The sequence below is a fragment of the Jaculus jaculus genome, chromosome 7 (genome assembly GCF_020740685.1).
Source record: "Jaculus jaculus isolate mJacJac1 chromosome 7, mJacJac1.mat.Y.cur, whole genome shotgun sequence".
Taxonomy (NCBI): Eukaryota; Metazoa; Chordata; class Mammalia; order Rodentia; family Dipodidae; genus Jaculus; species Jaculus jaculus.
The window spans coordinates 105,373,888-105,396,381 of record NC_059108.1 but is presented as its reverse complement, the minus strand read 5'-3'; the positions used below and the strand labels follow the sequence as shown (position 1 = coordinate 105,396,381).

Here is a 22,494-nt window from a genome sequence, read left to right as displayed (position 1 = left end):
ACCCCGGTTCGAGGCTCGGTTCCCCAAGTCCCTCGTTAGCCAGATGCACAAGGGGGCGCACGCGTCTGGAGTTCGTTTGCAGAGGCTGGAAGCCCTGGCGCGCCCATTCTCTCTCTCTCCCTCTACCTGTCTTTGTGTCTGTCGCTCTCAAATAAATAAATAAATTTTTAAAAAATTAGTTTGATGGAGAGGTCAAGCAAATCCATACAGGGAAGGGTGACAATAGCTGTGCTAATATTACACAAGTGGTTGTGTGTGGTTTGAGAAACTGTTTCCTGTGACAGGACAGGCCGCGGGTACAAGAGCCGTCAGAATGACTAGGCCCTGCTCCTGCTGGTCCCCAGCATACAAATGCCTCTGGCAGGCTGGTAAGGGCCCTGGAAACATCCCTGTAAATATTCACACAAGTTGGATAACAGTGATATGCTCCAGTAAGCAGATGCCCCACTGAAATACAATATCGGTCATCCATATGCAGGCTGAAGATTCAACTGTTTTATAAAATGAAGGTGAGAAGGAGTGAGATTTCTAAGTTAACACATACATATAACAAAAATTACATTTATTATGCTATATTCATAATTTATATATTTTGAGGCTGGACAAATATTTTTACCTTTTTGTTTCTCTTAACAGAAATGGATTGCACCTAAAATTTGAGATTTTATATTGGTGCATGTACGGATTTTTGTTGCTTTGTTTTGTGTCTGTTGGAGAAGTAAAAAGGTAGCAGATATGGAAAGCAAAATACCATGAAGGGGAATGATGAAATTACTCATTAACCCTCTATTTTTTTTTTTTTTTTTTGATTGTTTGTTTTTCAAGGTAGGGTCTCGCTTTAGCCCAGGCTGACATTGAATTCCCTATGTAGTCTCAGGGTGGCTTTGAGCTCATGGTGATCCTCATACCTCAGCCTCCTGAGTGCTGGGAATAAAAGTGTGCTCCACCACGCACGGACCCCAACCCTCTATCTTAAATTAGCGAAAGGTGCTGGTATCTAAAAAGATTGGAGGCAGGTTGAACTTTGCACCTCTCCCTTCTGACTATGTTCATATTTACCTGGCAAACAGTTTCTAAGTCCATAGAGAATCATCCTGTCTCACCAAAGGCAAACACTAGTAAACTCCAGAGAGTCTTCTTACCCTGATCTAGTCTCAGTTCCCAGACTTTCTAGAATACTTGTGATTCTAAAGGTAATTCTGAGATGACTTCAGTAATCAGTCAAGGAGGGATATGCCTCATCTAGAGTGTGTGAAAGCTAGCCCATGTTTCTTGGATTGCTTGAGATGCTCAGAACCAACCCATCTGACACTAGCCTCAGAGTAAATGCTGAGTTATGGCTATGTGTGCCCAAAACACGTTTTATTCATGAAGTTTGTGGATAAGAGGAGGGAACACAAACCACTGAATCCAATTCATTGGATGAGCTTGATCTGTCTTCCTGAGGAAAACAGTAGTCAGGACACTTCTATGTAGCCTATCATGCAACTGTGGGAGTCTTATTTGAATCTGTATTCTAGTAGACTCGTTTGTTTCTGATTAGTGGCCTAATATATGACTGTGTTTTTATTTTTATATTGACCTTATAGAAAAGTTAGGGCTTTTCCTTTCTTTATTTCAGAGGGTTTATTACCTGTCTCTGGAGTTTTACATGGGCCGAACATTACAGAACACCATGATCAACCTGGGCTTGCAAAATGCCTGTGACGAGGCCATTTACCAGGTATGTCATTCTATTTCTTTCATCCTCTCCCTTTAAATTTCATATTTCATATTTAGGAAACTTGAAGACATAATGCATTCACATACACAAGTGTGACAAGTTGCTTTTATAGATACGGTTATGAAAAACTATAAGAAACTATTAATAGTGGTCTCTGATAGAAGAGAAACAACCAGAAAAAGAAGTTAGAGAACTGGTTATTACACATGAGAATTTGGTTTTGCAATCGTAGTTTTAGACAGCCTTTCCCAAACAAATTGCACTTCAGAAGGTAACATCTGAACACACCTCATGAAGCTCCCTGCTATGAGAATTACAAGCCTTACTTTAGACATCTACCTTTTGAAAAAGGATTAAAGCTTATCAGATACCATGTGAAGGTGATAAGCTTTTAAAAGTCTGTTGTCATGCTTCCCTATTGCATAATGGATGCAAAATCTACTTCTTAATGTAGAAACCTGAGGTCTTAGTCCAAGCATGCTCATTTGTTTTTATGAATATATTTAACTATTTCTGTAAGTGGCTTCCTGCCGAAAGCAAATAGTCCTTAATCTTACTGATGTGGCTGAAAGGAAGAATGTACATTTGCAAATACAAATTTTAAATGAGAGATTGCTCCTTCCCTGTGGCACGGGCTTGTCATCTGTGTGACTGGTTGCTTTTCACTCAGAGCTGGTGTCCTTCCTGTGGGTTAGGTAGAGAACTTCCTGCCAAAGAACCATTACAGCTCTCCTCTTCCCTTTTCTTCCCTTCCCCTAATAGCAGCAGCAAATTATATGCCCTCCTTTGAGCAGCATGTAGCCAGGAGGGAAAAGAAGATCTGCATACACCTGCTCAAGAGTTAGATCCTACTTTTGACTTCCATCTTTAGAACTTTAGACATCTTAGTGTGGGCTGGGGAGATGGCTCAGTGTTTAAAGGCACTTTCTTGCAAAGCTAACTGTCCCAGGTTCAATTTGCCTGCACCTGTGTAAAGCCAGATGCAAAATCAAGTGCAAGTATCTGACATTCAATTGCAGCCGCAAGAGATCCTGGTGCAAATAAGCAAAAAATATTTTTTTAAGAAAACCTTTGTGTTGGTTAGTACTAGCAGTTGACTACATAAAGACTCTAGTAATTTATTTTCATTAGGGAGCAAATTCAAAAGCCCCTTCAACAGTAAGATGATACCAGACCATGTTTGAACTCCTTTAAGGTTTAATTCTCAATACTTGTATGAGAAAGAGACTTGAGGTATGAGGGTACAGACCCAAAAGTGTGGTTCAGTGAAAACCTGGGCATCAGGGTCAGGCACAGTTCCTTCTCATGCATGGCTTTCAATATCTAACTTCATTTCCATTAACAGTATCTGCTTTCTCAGGTTATGTGACTTTCAGATGAGAATGCAGCCATTTCACAGTAGACTATCCTTTAGGACAGGTCACTGACTATCTGACCATTAGTTTCCTCATTGCAAAATAAATAATCCACAGCAAGTTCCGGGCTGCAGAATCCTGAAGGGGGGCTAATGTTGATGGACTCTGCTGTATGATCCCCAGCACTTGAGGACTGGGAGTTGGAAACCATCCCCAAGTTCACAGAGACACTTTGGCTTCCTATAGCCTCCCACCCACCCCAGAGAAAAGAGAGGATTCTAATTTGAACTGCAGAACTGAGGCCTCCTGCTGGCTGTCAGGCCCTGGGGCTCATAGACAATAACTCACTAGCTAGTCAGGTTGACATCTTTTGTTTTTATTGAGTCATCATGCCCTGACAGTGGGAAAGTGGAAAGTCTGACTCATGTCTCCTGACCATTTTGAACTCTCCAGGCCAGTTAATGACAGCATGGTACTGGATTACTTCTAAGGTTTTAATCCTAAAGCATTAAAAAAAAATAATGACTGTCATAGGGAATAACTGCCAGGGAAGAGTCTATTGCTTTGTTGTATAATTTCATTTGCTTCCCAGCCCTAAATGAGATAGGTTCTTTTATCCTCTAATTTTTTATATTTTTTATTTATTTATTTATTTATTTATTTATTTATTTATTTATTTGAGAGAGAGAGAGAGAGAGAGGCAGATGGAGAGAGGGAGAGAATGTACACACCAGGACCTCTAGCCACTGCAAACAAACTCCAGATACGTGCACACCTTGTATATCTGGCTTACCTGGGTACTGGGGAATCAAACCTGGGTCCTTAGACTCTGTAGGCAAGTGCCTTAACTACTAAACCATCTCTCCAGCCCTATCATCCAATTTTTAAAATCAGAGAAGAGAGGCAGGGAGGGATTTAGTGGCCTGCCTAAGGGTCAATAGGAAGAACGTAGCACTGGACACCTAGAGCCTATGCTGTTCTCCAGATGCACCATCTGGTTCCATTGGCACCTGCAGTCACCAGCATCTTTGGTAGGCATCCAATGCCAGAACATGCTGCAAGGGAGTCAAAACTGCTTTCAGAAGTGACCAGTGCCTCTGAGATGGCCTGCCTAATATATATACCTAATGCTGTTTTCTTTCAACCTCAGCTGGGTCTGGATATTGAGGAGTTGGAAGAAATTGAAGAAGATGCTGGACTTGGCAATGGAGGTCTGGGGAGACTCGCTGGTAAGTGACACTGGAAATGGGTTACCTTATCTAGTCGGACAGTGTCTTCTCCTGCTATAAAGGACTGCCTTTGCTTCTTAGAAGAAGGGGAAAGTATGGCCTGTTGGAGATGAGATGCTCTTGCACTTCATTGTGTCTGATCCATCCCACATGAAGAGAAGAACTGGAAGAAGAGGCATTGCTTAAAATCCCTTCAGATATTGCTTAAAAACCCCAGAGCTAACCAGATCCTTCCTGTTCCTTAAGGGTTTCCAAAGCAGCCCCTTGACTTTTCTGCTGTTTGTTCATAGCTGGTCAGTTCCCACACTTGCAAGTTATGCCTAAACTTTGAGTCTTGCATCACACAGTCCAGTTTGCCTTTTGATAGACTGGTGTGTAGTGATATGATTAATATATGTTTCTATGTTGATGCAAACTGAATTCTTTTCAGTATTTGGGGAATAGCTGCTCAGAAAATCTCAATGAAAAATATTTAAAATGTAATACCAGGGCTGGAGAAATGGTTTAGCTTGCCTGTGAAGCCTAAGGACCCAGGTTTGAGTCTCCAGAACCCACGTAAGCCAGATGTACATGGTGGTACAGTATCTGGAATTCATTTACAGTAGTTAAAGGCCCTGGCATTCCCATTCATTCTCTCTCTTTCTCTCTATTCTTTCTTTCTTTCTCATAAATAAATAATTTTTAAAAAGGTAATGCCAGATCCATTAATTTAGAAAATTTATCCCTATGATCAAGCAATTCTACTTCTCAGTATCCCAAGAAAATACACATGTGTAGAAGAAGAGATGTGGGAAATATATTTTCACAATGCTGTTTGCAAAATTAAAACATTAAAAGTAACCAGATCACAGAGAGTACAGTTGATATATATGTACTACTTCCCTCAATAGATCTCTGTTCTTTTTTTTTTTTTTTAATCAGGGCTGGGGAGATGGCTTAGCAGTTCAGGCACTTGCCTGCAAAGCCTAAGGACCCAGATTTGATTCCCCAAAACCTACGTAAGCCAAAAGGTGACTTTTGCATAGTGGTGCATGCATCTGGAGTTTGTCTGCAGTATCTAGAGGTCCTGCTATGCCAATTCTCTCCCTCTCCCTCCCTCCCTCCCTCCCTCCCTCCCTCCCTCCCTCTCTCTCTCTCTCTTGTAAATAAAATATTTTAAACATCAAGTTGCACTAAACCCTGTATAATGTGATATCATTTGCACTATTCAAAAAAGTAAGCATTTTGCAGTATGTGTGTATGGAAAGTCTGGAATTTAAATACTAAATGGAGTTTAAATACTAAAGTACTCCTGGTGACCTCTCTAGAGAGAAGTACAGAATTGGGAGAGGCAAAGGGATACTATCATTTAAAATTTTTGTCTGTAACATTTAAATTTTTTCAAACAACACATTCATGTATTACTTTTGTAATTCAAATTTAATAGTAATTACATGACACCACTCATGTATCCTATTTACTCTGGAAAATGTTTCTCTCTTAGAAATGATTTTAAAATCTTTTAATTTTGCATTCCCTTTCAAGTTACTAGAAAGTTGTGAGAGTATTATTTAATCCCAATGACAATGACTAAGTGATTTTATGCGACCATTAATGATAAAAGTTTTTAAAAAGAAAAAAAAATGAGGATAGGAAGATGTTTCAACAGTTAAAGGCAATTGATCAAAAATCTTGCCAGCCTGGGGTTTAATTTCCAAGGCACCCACCTAAGCCAGACACAAAAGGTGGCTTAAGCATCTGGTGTAATTTGTATAGCAGCAGGAGGCCCTGGCATGCACACACACACACACACACACACACACACACAGAGAGAGAGAGAGAGAGAGAGAGAGAGAGAGAGAGAGAGAATGAATTTTAAACAGCAAAAGTACTTCTTGTGGGCTACTTGTCACTCTCCTGTGAAGCTACTCATGTGAGGATGTCTCAGATCCCCTGGGCTGTATGTAGGTAGAGCCAGCAATGCCAGTGGCAAGCACATCAAAGCCTGAGAACTTGCTTGTCTGTGGATCGAAGCCCTTCACTTTGGTTGTCTGTGTTTGCCCAGCTCTGCACCTGACATTAGTGGTCTTGCTCTTTCACTGCTTGCTAAGAGTCAGGAGCGGCAAATGAGTCTGGGTAATCCTTACTGATGACCTCATCTCTTACCTGACTAGGAAGGTTGGGACCCCATCCTGCTCAGACTGTAAGAGTGAACTGAACAGGACACAGGAAATGCCAAGTAGCCACAGGTCAGAAGAGCAGGGGCTGGTGTAAAGTCAGCCATGTGGCATGAGTTACTCCAAGGCCTCGGCCCTTTGCATTGGTCTAACTGCTTTAGAGTTGCACCATGGACCTAAGGCAGTCCCTTTCTGGGTGACACCATATACATTTCCTGGCTCTTGGCTGATGAATGTAAGCTCTTAGTATATATCCAGCTACAAGACACAGCCTCACTCTTCCTGCTGATGGGCTCTTCTGGAGCGGATGCTCTGTTGTTAGGTAACAAAGAAATCTAGCAAGAAAATGATTCCACCAGTAAGAGCTCCGTGAGCTACAGACAAGAATTCTAGGTGCTGGTCCATTTCAACACTGCTTTTCTCAGCAGCACAATTATGCCAGGATTCTAGGTTTCAGTGGGTCCTCCCCCAACACACATGAAGCAAAAGATGGTGACAGTGATGAAAATCATTTACAGAAGTCTCTTGTCCCCAGTAGAATTCTGAAAGTCTCAGTGGGTTGAATGCCATTGTATGCCTAGCTAGTAGTACTCACTGATGAAGGAAATGGAATTCCTGGGGTTAAAAGGTTTGGACCAATCAATCAAGATCCATCTCCTCGTCCATGTAGTCTTCTTCCTGAAGTCTAGGTTCACCTGTGTATTGACAACTGTGGAATTCTATTAGCTGACAGGAAAGAATCTGCCACAGCTATCAAGTTCACCAGTCAGATATCACATTTCCATCCCTGGGCGTTCCATTCAAGCAGACGTCATAGAGACAGCTTCCCTTAAAGGGGTTCTATGGGGACTGGACACATAGCTTAATGGCTAAGGCCTTTGCCTTACAAAGCCTAACGACCAGAATTTGATTCCCCAGTACCAGAGTAAAGCCAGGTGCACAAAGTGGCAAAGACACTTGGAGTTTGTTTGCAGTGGCTAGAGGAATTGACATACCCATTCTCTCTCTGTCTGTGCCCAGTATGGTGGTGCAAGTCTTTAATCCCAGCACTCAGAAGGTGGAGGTAGGAGGATTGCTATGAGTTTGAGGCCAGTCTGAGACTACATAGTGAATTCCAGGTCAGCCTGGGCAGAGTGAGACGTGTGTGTGTGTGTGTGTGTGTGTGTACATATATATATATATATATGGAGTGGCAGAAACCAACATACCCAATATAGGTAATTTCTTTATCTGTTCTCAGACAACATGCCAGTATGTATACAATGATTAGTTCTGTTACCTAAGGTAACCAGTAATATTTTACTTGCACACTTTTATCATTTATAACTTTGCTATGGTATCAATTCTTTAATTAGAAAGTTGTTCAGAAAATCAGTACTGATTATGCAGATGTCTCTGTACTTTGAAATATAAATATGGTTTCTCATAGAAAAATGTTTTGTGGCCATCATGTGTTTTTGAGAGAAAGACTTGAAGTGATACTGTTTAATGACTGCCTTTTGCCTGCACCTGGTCTAATTTAGCCTGCTTCCTGGACTCCATGGCAACCCTGGGCCTGGCAGCCTATGGCTATGGTATCCGATACGAGTATGGAATCTTCAATCAGAAGATCAAAGATGGATGGCAGGTATGGAAACCACCCTTTAACATGTTGTCACTGGAGTTGTTCATGAGCGTTCTCACCGTGCTCTGATGACTTATGAGGACCTCCCATCCCAAACAAGGCTTCACTGATTTCCCTGCATTTGGCTGATAACACTGGACACTGACAGTTCCCCCTCCCACACACGTGCACTTTGGATTATGAGCTCCCTGAGAGCAGAGAGCTGACGCGGTCATTCACCTCCATATCTCTAGCTCCTCTTGTGAGCAGAAACCAAGACCCCACCCTGTTCTCAACATTGATGAGAGTCTCTCTAATTTGATGAGCACTTACTTTGGGCAGGCATTCATTAAGTAATTTATTGTATTTCATAGAAATGTGCACAGATCCATCCAAAGAGCTCTGGCTTTACTTTTAGAGAGCCAAACCAGATTCTTAGGTCTTTGTTTCTTTCATCTCTGGTGACTGAGTCTCTCGTCAGCACCACCATAGTTCCCCTGATGCTGAGTGTGGCACATGCTCACACCATGAAAAAAAAAAAAAATTCCATGAGAATTGAAAAGCATGTGCCAGGAAGTCTATAGTCCCTTCCAGTATGACCTTGCCCTGTGGCCCTGAGCCACTGTTCCTCAATGACAGACACAGACAAGTCCAGTGTGATCACCAGATGTTTCATCTTTGAGTCTCCTCAAGGAAGACTTGCGGTAAAAAGTGTGGATTGTGAAGCTCAGGAAAACAATGGTGTGGCTCAAATTCTGCACGAACTCTAAAGGGGATGGCCAGAATGTGATCAGCAGTGGTCTCCATGGAAACAACTGGCCATTGGGAGGAGGAGGGGAGATGCAATTCAACAGCCTCACATGCAAGTTAGGCAATTGCGGGGAAGGCACTCCAAAGATGCCGCTTGAGTGGACTCATTATCAGCTGGGCCCCTTCCTTCTCTCCCAAGAACCAGTGCCAAGCCTGTTACACCAGTGATGCAGGGTTCGCATTGCCAGGCCAGCTGCTAGTGATGGTTGTAAGATGGCAGGTGTTGGCCACCATCTGTGTTCTAAGGAAGCAAAGTGTGTTGACTGTCCTGGCATGTGCTCCCAGCTTGATCATGTCCTGTGACGCCCGCTGAGGGGCAAATCATCCCTTAAAATCCAGTCACTGGCCCTGCCTCCAGAGCTGCCTGCTGCTTCACTGCTGGTTGGGCTAGATGCCACTAAGTCAGTCCTCTAGGGACATGCCCAGTTCAGCAACTACCATGACCCAAGCTGACTCCTGTACTCCAGAGAGCTACACTGGCCATGGGTCAGCCCCGTGGAGCCTCGGGGATGGAGCCGTTCTGATAGCCAATTGGATGTAATTTTGAAAATTGTTCTCTCTTCCCCCTCCTTTTTCCTATATGCCTCAACATTTAGTGCATTGAGGATCAATGGCAACATGGAACTATAAACTCACAGTTGTTAATCCTCAGGCAGAAAGCAAGGTAGAGGGGAGTTTACCCCCATCCCACAGCATCAGTACACGTGGCAGGGGAAGCAGGTCAGCGCTGTCTTTCTCCTCAGTCTGCTTAGGTGAACCTGTGGGTATGGAATATCTTCTTTTCAGTCTATCTCAGAAGAGCCTTAGGGGGGTGAGAGTGGGTACTCAGAATAAAAATCAACCAGTGGATTGAGGAAATGGTTCAGTAGATAAAGTGCTTGCCACCACTCAAGCCTATGTACCCTAGTTCAATCCCCAGGTCTCTCTGACAGTGATAAGCGATGAGCTTCTGTAATCCCAGCATGCTGGTGGCGAGACGGGAGGCAGAGGCCCGACGGCGTCCTGCACTGCACCAAGAGCCACAGCACAGTGAGATCGACAGGGAGACCCTGCCTCCAACGAGGTGGAAAGGCGAGGACCAATCTGACAGCTGTCCTCTGACCTTCACGTTCGTATCACGGCATTCTCTCACACACATGCGCATCTACGCGCGCACGCACACACACACACACACACACACACGCACGCACGCACACACACAAATAAAATACATTTTTTAAAGAAATCAGCAAGTAAACTGGGAGCTCAGTGAAGAAAGTGCTTACCACAAAACCATAAGTACCTGAGTTCAAATCCTGCGAACCCACATAAAATGGGATGCTGTGGCAGGCATCTGAAATCCCAGCATGCCTACATGAGAAGGGAGGCAGAGGCAGGAGAATGGGAGCTGGAAGTCCACGAGCTAGACGAGGGAATGGAGCAGTGAACAAGAAACCCTGCCTCAAATGAGAGAAGGTGCCCCAACCACAGTGGTAGGCAAAGACTGACATCTGCACTTGTCCTCTGACCTTCACATACATACTTTGGCATGTGCACACCCATGTTCACACACAATGGACATGTACATGTGCACATGTGTACACACACATCAGCAAGCAAGTGCTTTCTTAAAGAACTCATTAGCCTCAGAAAATTAAAGCCAGCTATTGCTTGGGAGGAAAAAAATTAATTAAACCCATATGTAATGGCATTAAGACTGATCAAGGACTGGAGAGACATCTAAGTGGTTAAGGCACTCACCTGCAAAGTCTGATGTCCCAGGTTCGATTCTCCAGTACCCACATAAAGTCAGATGCCAAGTGGCACATGCATGTGGAGTTCATTTGCAGTGGCTGAAGGCCCTGGCACATCCACTCTTGGTCTCTCTCTCTCTGGTGCAAATAAATAAATACAAATGTTTGTTTTAAAAAGGCTGATTGGGCTGGAGAGATGGCTTAGCAGTTAAGCGCTTGCCTGTGAAGCCTAAGGACCCCGGTTCGAGGCTCGGTTCCCCAGGTCTCACATTAGCCAGATGTACAAGGGGGCGCATGCATCTGGAGTTCGTTTGCAGAGGCTGGAAGCCCTGGTGCGCCCATTCTCTCTCTCCCTCTATCTGTCTTTCTCTGTGTGTCTGTCGCTCTCAAATAAATAAATAAATAAAATTTTAAAAGGCTGATCAGCTAATTACTTCTGTGTCACTTTCCTGTATTCTCAAGAGAGCAGGGGACACTTCGAATTGAGTGGGCCAGCAATGGTGTGAGATGCCACCCTCCAAGCACCTCTGCAAGGGTAGCTAATATTGATAGGTAGCCTGCTGGATTTTTTATATAAAGTTATGATCTATGTGTGAATAAATGCATATTTGCCTGTCTGGCTATGGATGTGAAATTTTCCTGCTATCTCCAAAGACAGTAACTATGTTTATTTTGATGTCATCACAACTATACCTGGGACAGGAATCAAAGCCATATTTAGGTGATCATGAAATATCTAGCATTGATATCATTTGTAAACAGTGTCTGAGCTAAAGCTTAGTTTTCCAAAAGGAATCAGATAAAATAACCATATTTGGAATGATCTTATCATCAAAGGAACTTTATCTCTTTTAGCAAAATTTTCTTTTAAATATATATAATATTTTTAAAATACTACTTATTTATTTATTTGAAAGAGAAACAGACACAAAGAGGGCGACAGAAAGAGTGTGAGCATGGTGGATGGGTGCATTGGGGCATCCTGCCGCTGCAAATGAACTCCAGACACATGCATCACCTTGTACATCTGGCTTTATAACAATATATGATATAAAACTGCATGTAAAATAAATAAAAGTGTAAAAATGGGGCTGGAGAGATGGCTCAGCACTTAAGGTGCTTCCTGGAAAGCCTAATGACCAGTGTTTGATTCCCAAGTATCCATGTAAAACCAGATGCACAAAGCGGCATATACATCTGGAGTTCATTTGAAGTGGCTGGAGGCCCTGGCATGCCCATACTGTCTTTTTTCTCTGTATCTCTCTGTGCTTATAATAAAATAAATTAAAAATAAAAAATACATCCTCTCAAATATGTGTTGATATTATTTTGATCATATTGCTTATTTGTTGCAGTCTAAAATTGATTTGACATTCACAACACCCTAAATAGAAAATATGGTCTTCAAATTTTTATCAGAAATATTTTGTCACAAATTAACATAAAGACTTGGGGAAATGTTGGAATTGTCAATAAAATTAAAATAAATTCTTCACTTTTTAATATAGGGTATTTCATTCATATTTCAAAATGAAATATATAGCCCACTATAAAAACTAAATAAACATTAAGGTAAACAAAGACTATGAAATGTAACAGTGTTCTGTGTTTACACTGAAATAAGCTTTGTGAAGGGAGAGTTCTCTAAGCAGCATTTTCTAATTGATCCTGTAATACATTCTTAACTGAAAACATCATGTGAGACCATCTGGTCCAGGTATTCAACGATAAACACTCCTGAGGGACTCCTTTACTTAGCTCCAGCAAGACAGATGAATTCACAGATATTAAAACACTGGCTGTAAAACACACAGAGCTGACGTCAGGACGAGCTCTGTCATCTGCCTTCTGTATGACCTTGAGCGGTTACATTTTCAAATCTTTGAAAAGAGAGAAGTCATAGTTCCCTCTCTCAGGGCTGCTGTGAGAATTAAAGACAATAGTGCATGGGCAACACTTCGGGCAGTGTTCACAGGTAGTCACTGCTAATTTAGGATGTAAGGCAACAAAGATAACTGAGTAACAGACCCAACATACTGTCTCTCCAAAACAGGTGCTCCTGAGTTGTTTCCACTAAAGATATTTGTGTTGCCACATAGCAGAAGGCTAGGTCCACATCTCCTGCATGAAGAATTCTAAGCCACTGTCCTTTTTCAGGTAGAAGAGGCAGATGATTGGCTCCGGCATGGGAACCCTTGGGAGAAGGCACGTCCTGAATTCATGCTGCCTGTGCACTTCTATGGACGAGTAGAGCACACCCAGACCGGGACCAAATGGACCGACACTCAGGTACTCCAGTGTCCTCATGATGAGCATTGTGTGGATGGCACAGAGGACATACCCTGAGCTTGTGGCATGCAGCTTAATTGTATGTGCAGTGTTAAGAACAGCATATTGTGTGATAATTGTAGAGGGGATTTTTAAATTATTTTTAATTTTTGTATTTTTTAATGAGAGAGAGAGATTGAGAATTGGAGCACCAGGGCCTCCAGCCACTGCATTCGAACTCCAGATGCGTGCGCCGTCTTGTGTTCATGCTCAACTTTGAGCGCTTGTGTCGCCTTGTGTGTCTGGCTTTTGTGGGACCGGGAGTGTTAAACATGGGTCCTTGGGCTTGACAGGCAAGCTCCTTAACTACTAAGCAATCTCTCCAGCCCTAGACTGGATTTTCATAAATAAATTATTCTGCTAAGTGCAGTTAGTAAGTTTCACTAACTTAGTAAGTAATTAAATTAGTAAGTGTGCTTAGTAAGTCTCACTTAGGGCAATGGGAAACAAGACACTGAGAGGGAAGTGACTTTCCCAAGGCCACCTGACTTGCCAGGGACATTTTGCAGAAAGCTTTATCAAAGATTAATCAGGGCTGTGATACTTGCATGCTTAACTCTTTGATTTTACGTAAGTTGTGGATACCAAAGTGGAATCTGTCTAATGCATTTCATCTCCCTGCCACTTACTTATAATTTCTCCAGGATAAATATTGTAACACTGCTGTATCTCAAAGGATTACCTAAGTTCTTACTTGAGGTCAAGTCAGAATACGAGTACATGGTACATAGTGGGGTCTTTGTGCCAGGTCCCTTCTAGAGGTGTGGTGCGAGCGTGTCTGTTCAGATGTTCACCTGTCGTGGGGAGGATGTCTTTTCCCTGCCACTGAATCTAAGCACAGCCCTGTCCCTGAGCATGGCTCCCAGTGGTGCTGGTGCTTCGCTGCTGTCTCAGTTCTTCCTGATAGGTGGACCCCCGCTCACCTCCAAGGCTGCCTTCTCCAGTCTAGGCAGGGCTGCTGCACGTAAGTGCTTCATGACGATGGTTTCAGGCTGGAAGTCTATCTTGGTTATTCTTCACAATCTTAAAGAAAATGGTGAAGACCAACTAAATGATGTCCCTATATATATGAAAAGTTGGTAGTAAAATTCAGCCTTTCAATGCTAAAATTGGTTGGTCTGAGGATTAATTTCCGTAGATCAATGCTTTATTTTACCTTAAAATACCTAAAACCCATAATCCATGACTTTGCTGCTACAGTTTTGTTGATCCTATTTGTAGGTGTTTTGTTTTGAAATAGGGTCACATTATGTATGCCGAGCTGGTGGTACACTCTCTCACTCTCCTGATGGCTGCGATTGTTAGTGTGTGCAGTTTACAGCTGATTTTTTAACTACTGGATTATTTTTCTAACCTTTATAGAGACATTCAAAATTCAAAAGAATAAGACTTTAAAAAATTTCATCTATCCACATGTGAATTTGACATATATAGTGACAGTAACATATAAGGCATAATGATCTGAGGAGTAAATTGTCTATGATTTATAGGTAAGTTCCTATTTGTTTTGCTTTGTTTCATGTTTCAAGTTGGTGAGACAGTAATCCACAGCCTAAGTTGTATTAGCTTACAAATGCCATCAGGAGATGTGCAAATGGATCAGGAGAAGTTGCGCATGTATTTGGTATTAAGCTAGTAAGTATGTGGCATAGAGTTTGTTTTTTTTTCAAATTTTGTTTTGTTTTGTTTTGTTTTGTTTTGTTTTGTTTTGTTTTGTTTTGTTTTTCAAGGTAGGGTCTTGCTCTAGTTCAGGCTTACCTGGAATTCACTATGTACTCTCAGGATGGCCTTAAACTCTTGGCAATCCTCCTACCTCTGCCACCTGAGTGCTGGGATTAAAGGCATGCACTACCATGCCTGGCTTTTTTTTTTTTTTTTTTTTTTTTTAGAGAGAGAATGGGCATGCCAGGGCCTTCAACTGCTGCAATCCGGACACATATGCCCCCTTGTGGCGCATGTGCAACATTGCATGCTTGTGTCACTGTGCATCTGCTTACATGGGACCTGGAGATTGGAACATGAGTTCTTAGGGTTTGAAGGCAAGCGCCTTAACCACTAAACCATTTCTCCAGCCCTAGAATTTGGTTTTAAAACTTCACCAGTGACTGCTGATCCACATCACATTATGCAGTTTACACAATCAGTCCTGGAAGCATTCTGCTTGCTTTCTGCATCCTGCTGCTTATCTAACTTGAATTTACAAGGCGTCTTTGGATAGTTTCATAATGCATCCAGAATTTCAATTAGCAATCATATGCTTCTCTGCCCATAGAAGTGAAGTTATGGGGCAGAGGTAATATACATGAGCTAGCCCAAGCCATGCAGGACTTTCTGGATGCAAGCCATCACCTGAGTAAGCCCTGCATTTGTAGCTGGTGAGATCAGAGTTCATGAGGCCAGACATGCTCTGTGCATGCATGGGATGTCTGCCAACAGTTGGAGCTATTGAATTATTGTGTAATTTGGGTCCTCAGGGGAGCAGAAAGCAGAGAGAAATAATTCTAGTGCTAGATGGAGGCAATGCCTGGGAAAGATGAAGGAAGGGGAGTGAGGTGGTCACACTGGTGCAGGGGTGCCACCCGAGAAGAAGTGGGAGAAAGAAGGATTCTTAGGAGAGCCTAGAACTATGACATTGCTCTGAGCAAGTGGCTAGACAAGGAGGTGTGGATTAAAGGTTGCCCATTGGCAAAGCTCTAATGTTCCAAACATGGCAGAGCATTGCAAAGATGGCACACAGCCTTTGGGTAGACTCAGGGAGGACATGTTCTTGCTGAAGTCCTGGAAAGGAAAGGCGATCTAAGCTGTCTACTTCCTACGCTGCCTCAGTGACACTCAGAGGGGCAGAAAGATAAGGCATGCTTGACCCCATAATCAGTCTCACTATGTAAATGACTTCTGACTGGTCACAACTTTTTTAAATCCCCAAAGAGGGTTGAAGAAATAGCTCAGTCAGTAAAGTGTTTGCCTTGCAAGCATGAGGGCCTGAGCTCAGATCCCCAGAACTCATGTAAAACAAACAAAACAAAAAGCGAGGTGTGCTGGCATGTGCCTGTAATTCCAGCACCGTACAGGCAGAGACAGGTGCATCTCGGGCTAGCTAGATAGCCATCTTGGCCTAAGTAGGTGCATTCCAGGACATCGAGAGACCCTGTCTCCAAAAAAGTAGATGGTGCCTGAGAAATGACATAAAATTTGAATGTACTGTGAAATAGTTCACCTCCTATTCTTCTCTAGCTCAGGGTCTGTCACAAAAATTGGGCTAGATTTTCCAAAACTCCCATCTCAAATCCAACTCTGCTAATTATCACCTGATCCAGAAAAACCAATCAACATAGGGATCAGTAAAAATAACCCTTTGTTATGCAGAATCGAAAATCTAGCTGGCATAGTGTTCAAATATCGTAAGTGATGCATCTTCTTCACTTTCCTCTTCTCTTGATTTTTTTTTTTTTTTGCCATTTTTTTGAAATCAGATAACAGAATAACTTCCCCGGACTCAGCCTAACTGTTGCTCTTTGGTGGATACAGGTTAACTTTTTCCAGTTTGATTACACCTCACAATCTATTATCATTAGAATAGTTTCCACAATCAATCCTGAAAGAATGAGATTAAACCCTTTCTAATTTTAACATCACAACAATCCATAACAGCACCTCTTTCTCTATTATCAAGGCAAGAGACAATGGGAAGTTGACATAGAAAGGATGTAGAAAGGACCATCCTTCTGGTCCTTTCTAGTTCCAGTTGGAGGACTCACTCGGCCTCCACACCCCCTTTAGGCCTGAGATCCTCTTCTTGGTTCACTTCTCACACAGTCTGAGCTGGTGGTGGAGCCAGGAACAGACTCCATTGCAGTTTCCCAGCCACTGCTCAACCTACGTCTTCACATTTGAGGAACACTGTAGTGACTACTTCTGTTCAATGTCACAGGTGGTCCTGGCTCTGCCCTATGACACCCCTGTGCCTGGCTATATGAACAACACAGTCAACACCATGCGCCTCTGGTCAGCGCGAGCACCCAATGACTTTAACCTTCGAGACTGTGAGTGTAATGTGGTGTGTGTGTGTGTGTGTATAAAAATATATATTTATATATATGTTTGATGTTCTTGATTGCTAGTTATAACCAAATTAAGCTTAGGAGAAAAAAACCCTTGTTTCTAATCTGAATTCTTTGATAACTAAGTACACATTTTATGGAGTGAGTAGAAAGGACAATTTTGAAGCCATTCTTCAGCCTGGCCCCCACTCTCAAGGGAAGCCCAGCATGAAGGTTGGCTAAAATCCGTGTGGATATTTTAGAATCTTGGGGATCGCATATGGTATAACATCAGGTTAGATCAAGGGACTTGCATCACCAGTGGCACATTTATCTATTCCTTGTTTTGTTTTTTAACACTTCTTCCAGTTAATGTTGGAGACTACATTCAGGCTGTGCTAGACCGAAACTTGGCTGAGAACATTTCTCGAGTGCTGTACCCCAATGATAATGTAAGTGACGTGGTACCAGTACGTGGAACTTACTTCACAAGAGCCTATCAGTAATTCTATAAAACACATAGGCAAGCTAAGCTCTGTGTCCCGTTCAAAAGTGTCTCAATGTCTCTCTTCTAACCAGGCAAGGAAAACAAATTTGTAATAATTCGTGAGGTTAAAACTGAGGTTTTGCCCTGATCAGTGACCCCATCACTAATTAGGAAGCTCTGTACATGCATTTTAAACTGATAAGAACAGATACTACACTTGATCTTAGCCAAAAGGCCGAGAAGCGATGTACATGCATTTTAAAACAGAACCTAGATATCAAAGATAAGTGAGTCACTGGGAAAGTGTCACTTCCTTTCCAGATAGAAACTTCACCTGCCAAGTGAGAAGTCCTAGGGATTCCCTACTCTGGCTCATTGGGCTCTTCCTTCCCTTCTGTCCCCAGGCTTCTTAACTCTTAACACCTGGAAATTCTCATTGGTATTATCAGTCCAGACAAATAACTTAATCTTAATGATCTTTTAAAAATTATTTATTTACTTGTACATGTATGTGTACATATAGGCACACCAGGGTCTTTTGCTGCTACAAATGGATGCATGTCCAGCTTTACATTGCTGGCTGGGGAATTGAATCCCGGGCTGGCAGGCTTTGCAAGCAAGCACTTTTAAGTGCTGAGCCATCTCCCTGACCCCTCATACCTGTCTTTTAATTCTTGTCAAAGTCATACCAACAGTTCCATGTGGTTTATTATATAAGCACCCATTTCCTATTTATTCCTCAGAAGCAAATGCATCTTTCTTGCTTTCAACTGATTCTTGATAGCTGCCTTCATGTTTCTGAGTAACATTATTACTTGGTGATTTTTTTCCCATTTTCATAGTCTCTGATGGATTAGACATTAGAATAAACCTCACATTCTCACACGGAGACTCCTATTTCCCAGCCTCACAATCTTCACTGTGCTTCTTTACCAATATCTGCTTTAAGTTAAATTCTGTGCTTTTCTCTATCATCCTGGAGCTCACCTCTTGTCCAGGATCATTTCCTGGTTCCCATGGCTTTCAATTTCTGGGGTGCTCACAGTTTGGGTAGTATAAATACTGTGAAACTCCTTGAGAAAGGACACATGTGGCCTAAATATTTTGAGGCCTTGCTTAGAAGAAAACATCTGTATCCTGATGACATTGATGCTTTGCCTTGATAAGGAAAGCTCAGATTTTATTTTTATTGCCTTCTAGTTGTCATTGTTGCTGAGATATACCACATAGGTCTGATCAAGTTAGTTAGTATTAATAGTTAATTTTGGTGGAATTAACATCAGCTATCTGTCTTCTGCAGTTTGCTTATGAGAAGAAAACCTCAATACGCAGGACATAAGCTGTCACTTAACGCTCACTCCACATTTTCAACATGAGGTGATTGGTTCCCTGTTTCATTGTGCCTAAGGCCCTGCTCTTGGGACTTAAAAATCTCCAGAGATACAAATCCAACTTCTGTCTGAGCTGGAAGAAAAATTTGCTCAGTTGCAGGAATCATAGATGAGATCTATGGCAGTTAGCTTCTCATTGCTGGGACAAGACGCCCAACCAAATGCAGCTGATGAGAGGAAAAAAAGTTTTGGGCTTACACAGGTCTCAAGGGAAGGCTTCATAATGGCTGGGGAAACATGGCATGAGCGGAGGCTGGCCTTCCCTTCTGCTACAGCAGGTGGTAGCAGCAGCAAGAGGAGTAGGCTGATCTCTTGCAAGGAGGAGCTGGCTACAACACCCCTAAGATTTACACCCTCAGAAACACACCTCCTCCAACAACGTCCCATCTCCCAGATTGCCACATTTTATGGAGGGCAACTGATTCAAACTACCAGAAGGTCTGAGGTCCTTAGTCATCTCTCAAATAACCTCTTACTCCATCTTCTTCGTCTTCTTCTTTTTTTTTTTTTTAGAATCTTTTACTTTATTTTTATTTATTTATTTGATAGAGAGAGGGAGAGAGAGAATGGGTGCACCAGGGCCTCCAAACATTGTAAATGAACTCGTCTCTTGCACCTCCTTGTTCATCTGTCTTACGTGGGTCCTAGGGAATCGAACGGAGGCCCTTTGGCTTTGCAGGCAAATGCCTTAACTACTAAGCCATCTCTCCAGCCCCTGCACCTCTAAAGAAATTGGTGTAGCCAATACCTGAACCCTGGGAGGATTCTAATATACAAGCTGAACTGTTTTCTGGCCTGGGGCAGGGCTTGGCTTTCTTCCATCCTCTGGTTCCATTACCACCCATCCCCTTGCTTCTCACCTTCCAAATGTGTTACTGTTCTCTCTCCCAGCCTCATTGTCTTTTATCTGAATACCTTCCTAAGCTCCCTCAGCTATGGTTTGGATGGGGTTTCATGGAAAAACAAAGGCTGATGCTTTGGCACCGGGCCTGCCACCTCTCACCCTATTGCTCTGGCCGTAATGCCTCAGAGGCAGGAGATACTGATAACATTTAGGCCAGAGCTCTACTGAGACCCACCCTCACTCCAGTCTCCCTGGCCTGAAGTTTTTTGAAGGAAAGGAGCTGAGACTGAAGCAGGAGTACTTTGTGGTGGCTGCAACTTTGCAAGATATCATCCGACGGTTCAAAGCCTCCAAGTCCAGCTCCGTGGACAGCGTGAGAACCGTGTTTGATGCCTTTCCCGACCAGGTGAGGATTCAATCTACGGACATAGGCAGGGTCCAAAGGAGCCAGGATGATGGCAAGATTTGCCCTATTTTCTCAGTGCTCAAAAAGTTGGGTAGGGAGAGTAGATACTTTAAAATTTTTTGGGGGGGGGTATTTTTATTTATTTATTTGAGAGTGGCAGACAGAGAAAGAGGCAGAGAGAGAGAGAGAGAGAGAGAATGGGCGCGCCAGGGCCTCCAGCCACTGCAGACGAATTCCAGACGCATGCGCCCCCTTGTGCATCTGGCAAATGTGGGTCCTGGGGAATCGAGCCTCGAACCGGGGTCCTTAGGCTTTACAGGCAAGCGCTTAACGGCTAAACCATCTCTCCAGCCTGAGAGTAGATATTTTAAGCATTTCGCGGGAGGTGGGTGTTTTGTAGGAGGTGGGTGTTTTGTTTAGTCCCAGGTGTGTCCAATTGGCAGGCCGCATGCAGCTGAGAATAGACTCGAATGCAGCCCAACGTAGAATCATAAGCTTACCTAAAATATTGTGAGATTTTATTGCAATTTTTTTTTTTGCAACTTGATTGCATGAACTTTGTAGATGGCGACACCATGTCACAATGTCAAAAAGCCATGCCTAGAAGTGCTTTCTCCAGACATGAGGGAACAGGGAAATCAGACCTCGAACCCTTAGTCACCCTCTTTTCCTCACCAGGTGGCCATCCAGCTGAATGACACCCACCCTGCCCTTGCCATCCCTGAGCTGATGAGGATTTTTGTGGATATTGAAAAATTGCCCTGGTCCAAGGTCTGGATAGTTTGGTTTCTTTCCCTTTTAACCAAAATATCTGGGGTTGAAAGGCTACTGCGAAGCTCTTTTCATTTGCAGTTTTTCAAAATAGGTTTCCATTGCTGGCTCCCAGCAGGTAAGAGGTATATTTGTCCTTGATCCTTAGCACTTCATAAATAAATGCAGGCTGAGTGGAATGAAGGGCAGCAGCGATTTTAGGATTACGTTGTGGTTAGCATGTTTCCTGTCTGGAATAATTTGAAATTAAGTTCTCTGACCTCAGAAGACAGCTAACTGAAAGCACTAAGAGTTGGCATTTTAAACACACTTTGTGTCTGCTGAATGTTACTTGAGTGTTTATTCCTCATCTTCACATGTTTATTATTTAATAAATAAAAGACAATAAGGATCACATAGTATTTATCAGAATGTTGTCTTGCATGCTATGAGTTTTACAAACAGCTTTCCTTTTCCTTAAAAATAAACCACGCTCCTCGTATCTGGACCATTCAGGAGACTGGTGGAATGGAGTGTGGTTGAATGCGCAGTCAGACAGAAGTGTGCTGTGGTGACAGGCAGGAGCTCAGCAGTGCTTGGCCCTGGTAAGGGTGTGCCCTGCAGGTTCAGCAGCCGGCCCTTCTCCTGCAGGCCTGGGAGATCACCAAGAAGACCTTCGCCTACACCAACCACACAGTGCTCCCAGAAGCCCTGGAGCGCTGGCCAGTGGAGCTAGTGGAGAAGTTGCTGCCTCGACATTTACAAATCATATATGAGATAAATCAGAAACATCTAGACGTAAGTCATTTTAAAAGCTCCTTACCTCTGAAGAGTTTGCATCTTTCAACCACTAATAAACTTACTCAGGTCTGAGTAGGGGCTCTGTTAAAGCCACCTTTAAGAAAATATATACTTTTGATTTATTTATGTGAGGGAGAGAAAGAGGCAGACAGAAAGAGAGAGGACGTGAGTATGGATACGCCATGACCTCCTGCTGCTGCAAACGAATTCCAGACGCATGTGCCACTTTGTACATCCACTTTACTCGGGTACTGGGGAATCAAACCCAAGACATCAGGCTTTGCAAGCAAGTGCCTTTAACCACAGAGCTATCTCTCCAGCCCGCTTGCTTGCTTGCTTTTTCTTTTTCTTTCTTTTTTTCTTACTTTCTTTCTTTCTTAACAAAACCCACTTTCTTGAAAGTGCTAAAATGCAGGGATGGTATCTTCCCAGATCACTCAGCCTCTTTCTGGGAATGTTCACGCTCACTCCACTAATGATCTTGTTCAGGTTGTCTCTTACATCTCAGTGTTGCTTTCAACCTGAATGGCCAGCAAGATCTTTCTTTTCCTTTGCCTAGAGGATCGTGGCCTTGTTCCCTAAAGACATAGATCGCATGAGAAGGATGTCGCTAGTCGAAGAGGAAGGAGGCAAAAGGATCAACATGGCCCATCTCTGCATCGTGGGCTGCCATGCTGTGAATGGTGTGGCGAAGATCCACTCAGACATCGTGAAAAACCAAGTGTGAGCCCTACTACGGGGGCAGCAGGTTCACCTAGATCCATGAGGCTAATCAACACGAGCTTGTGCTTCTAGATGAGGACAGGCCCTTGGAATGTTTTAACATATTCTCTTGTAT

The 22,494-nt window shown here is 42.9% G+C and overlaps 1 protein-coding gene and 1 non-coding gene across 2 annotated transcripts in view; one reads left to right on the top strand and one right to left on the bottom strand.

The window, feature by feature from the left end:
- The window catches only part of Pygl (glycogen phosphorylase L), a 36,287-nt gene that overhangs the window by 4,348 nt on the left and 9,445 nt on the right, over window positions 1-22,494 (top strand). Inside the window, exons 2-11 of the mRNA XM_004649175.2 lie at window positions 1,622-1,723; window positions 4,229-4,307; window positions 7,987-8,090; window positions 12,767-12,898; window positions 16,869-16,980; window positions 17,347-17,429; window positions 19,962-20,105; window positions 20,784-20,876; window positions 21,507-21,653; window positions 22,216-22,379. Of these exons, the coding sequence (XP_004649232.1) occupies window positions 1,622-1,723; window positions 4,229-4,307; window positions 7,987-8,090; window positions 12,767-12,898; window positions 16,869-16,980; window positions 17,347-17,429; window positions 19,962-20,105; window positions 20,784-20,876; window positions 21,507-21,653; window positions 22,216-22,379 (1,160 nt within the window). The remainder of the gene's footprint in view (window positions 1-1,621; window positions 1,724-4,228; window positions 4,308-7,986; window positions 8,091-12,766; window positions 12,899-16,868; window positions 16,981-17,346; window positions 17,430-19,961; window positions 20,106-20,783; window positions 20,877-21,506; window positions 21,654-22,215; window positions 22,380-22,494) is intronic.
- On the bottom strand, window positions 17,527-17,711 carry LOC123462389. Its single transcript, XR_006638218.1, has one exon. It is a non-coding gene; the product is annotated as a U2 spliceosomal RNA (small nuclear RNA).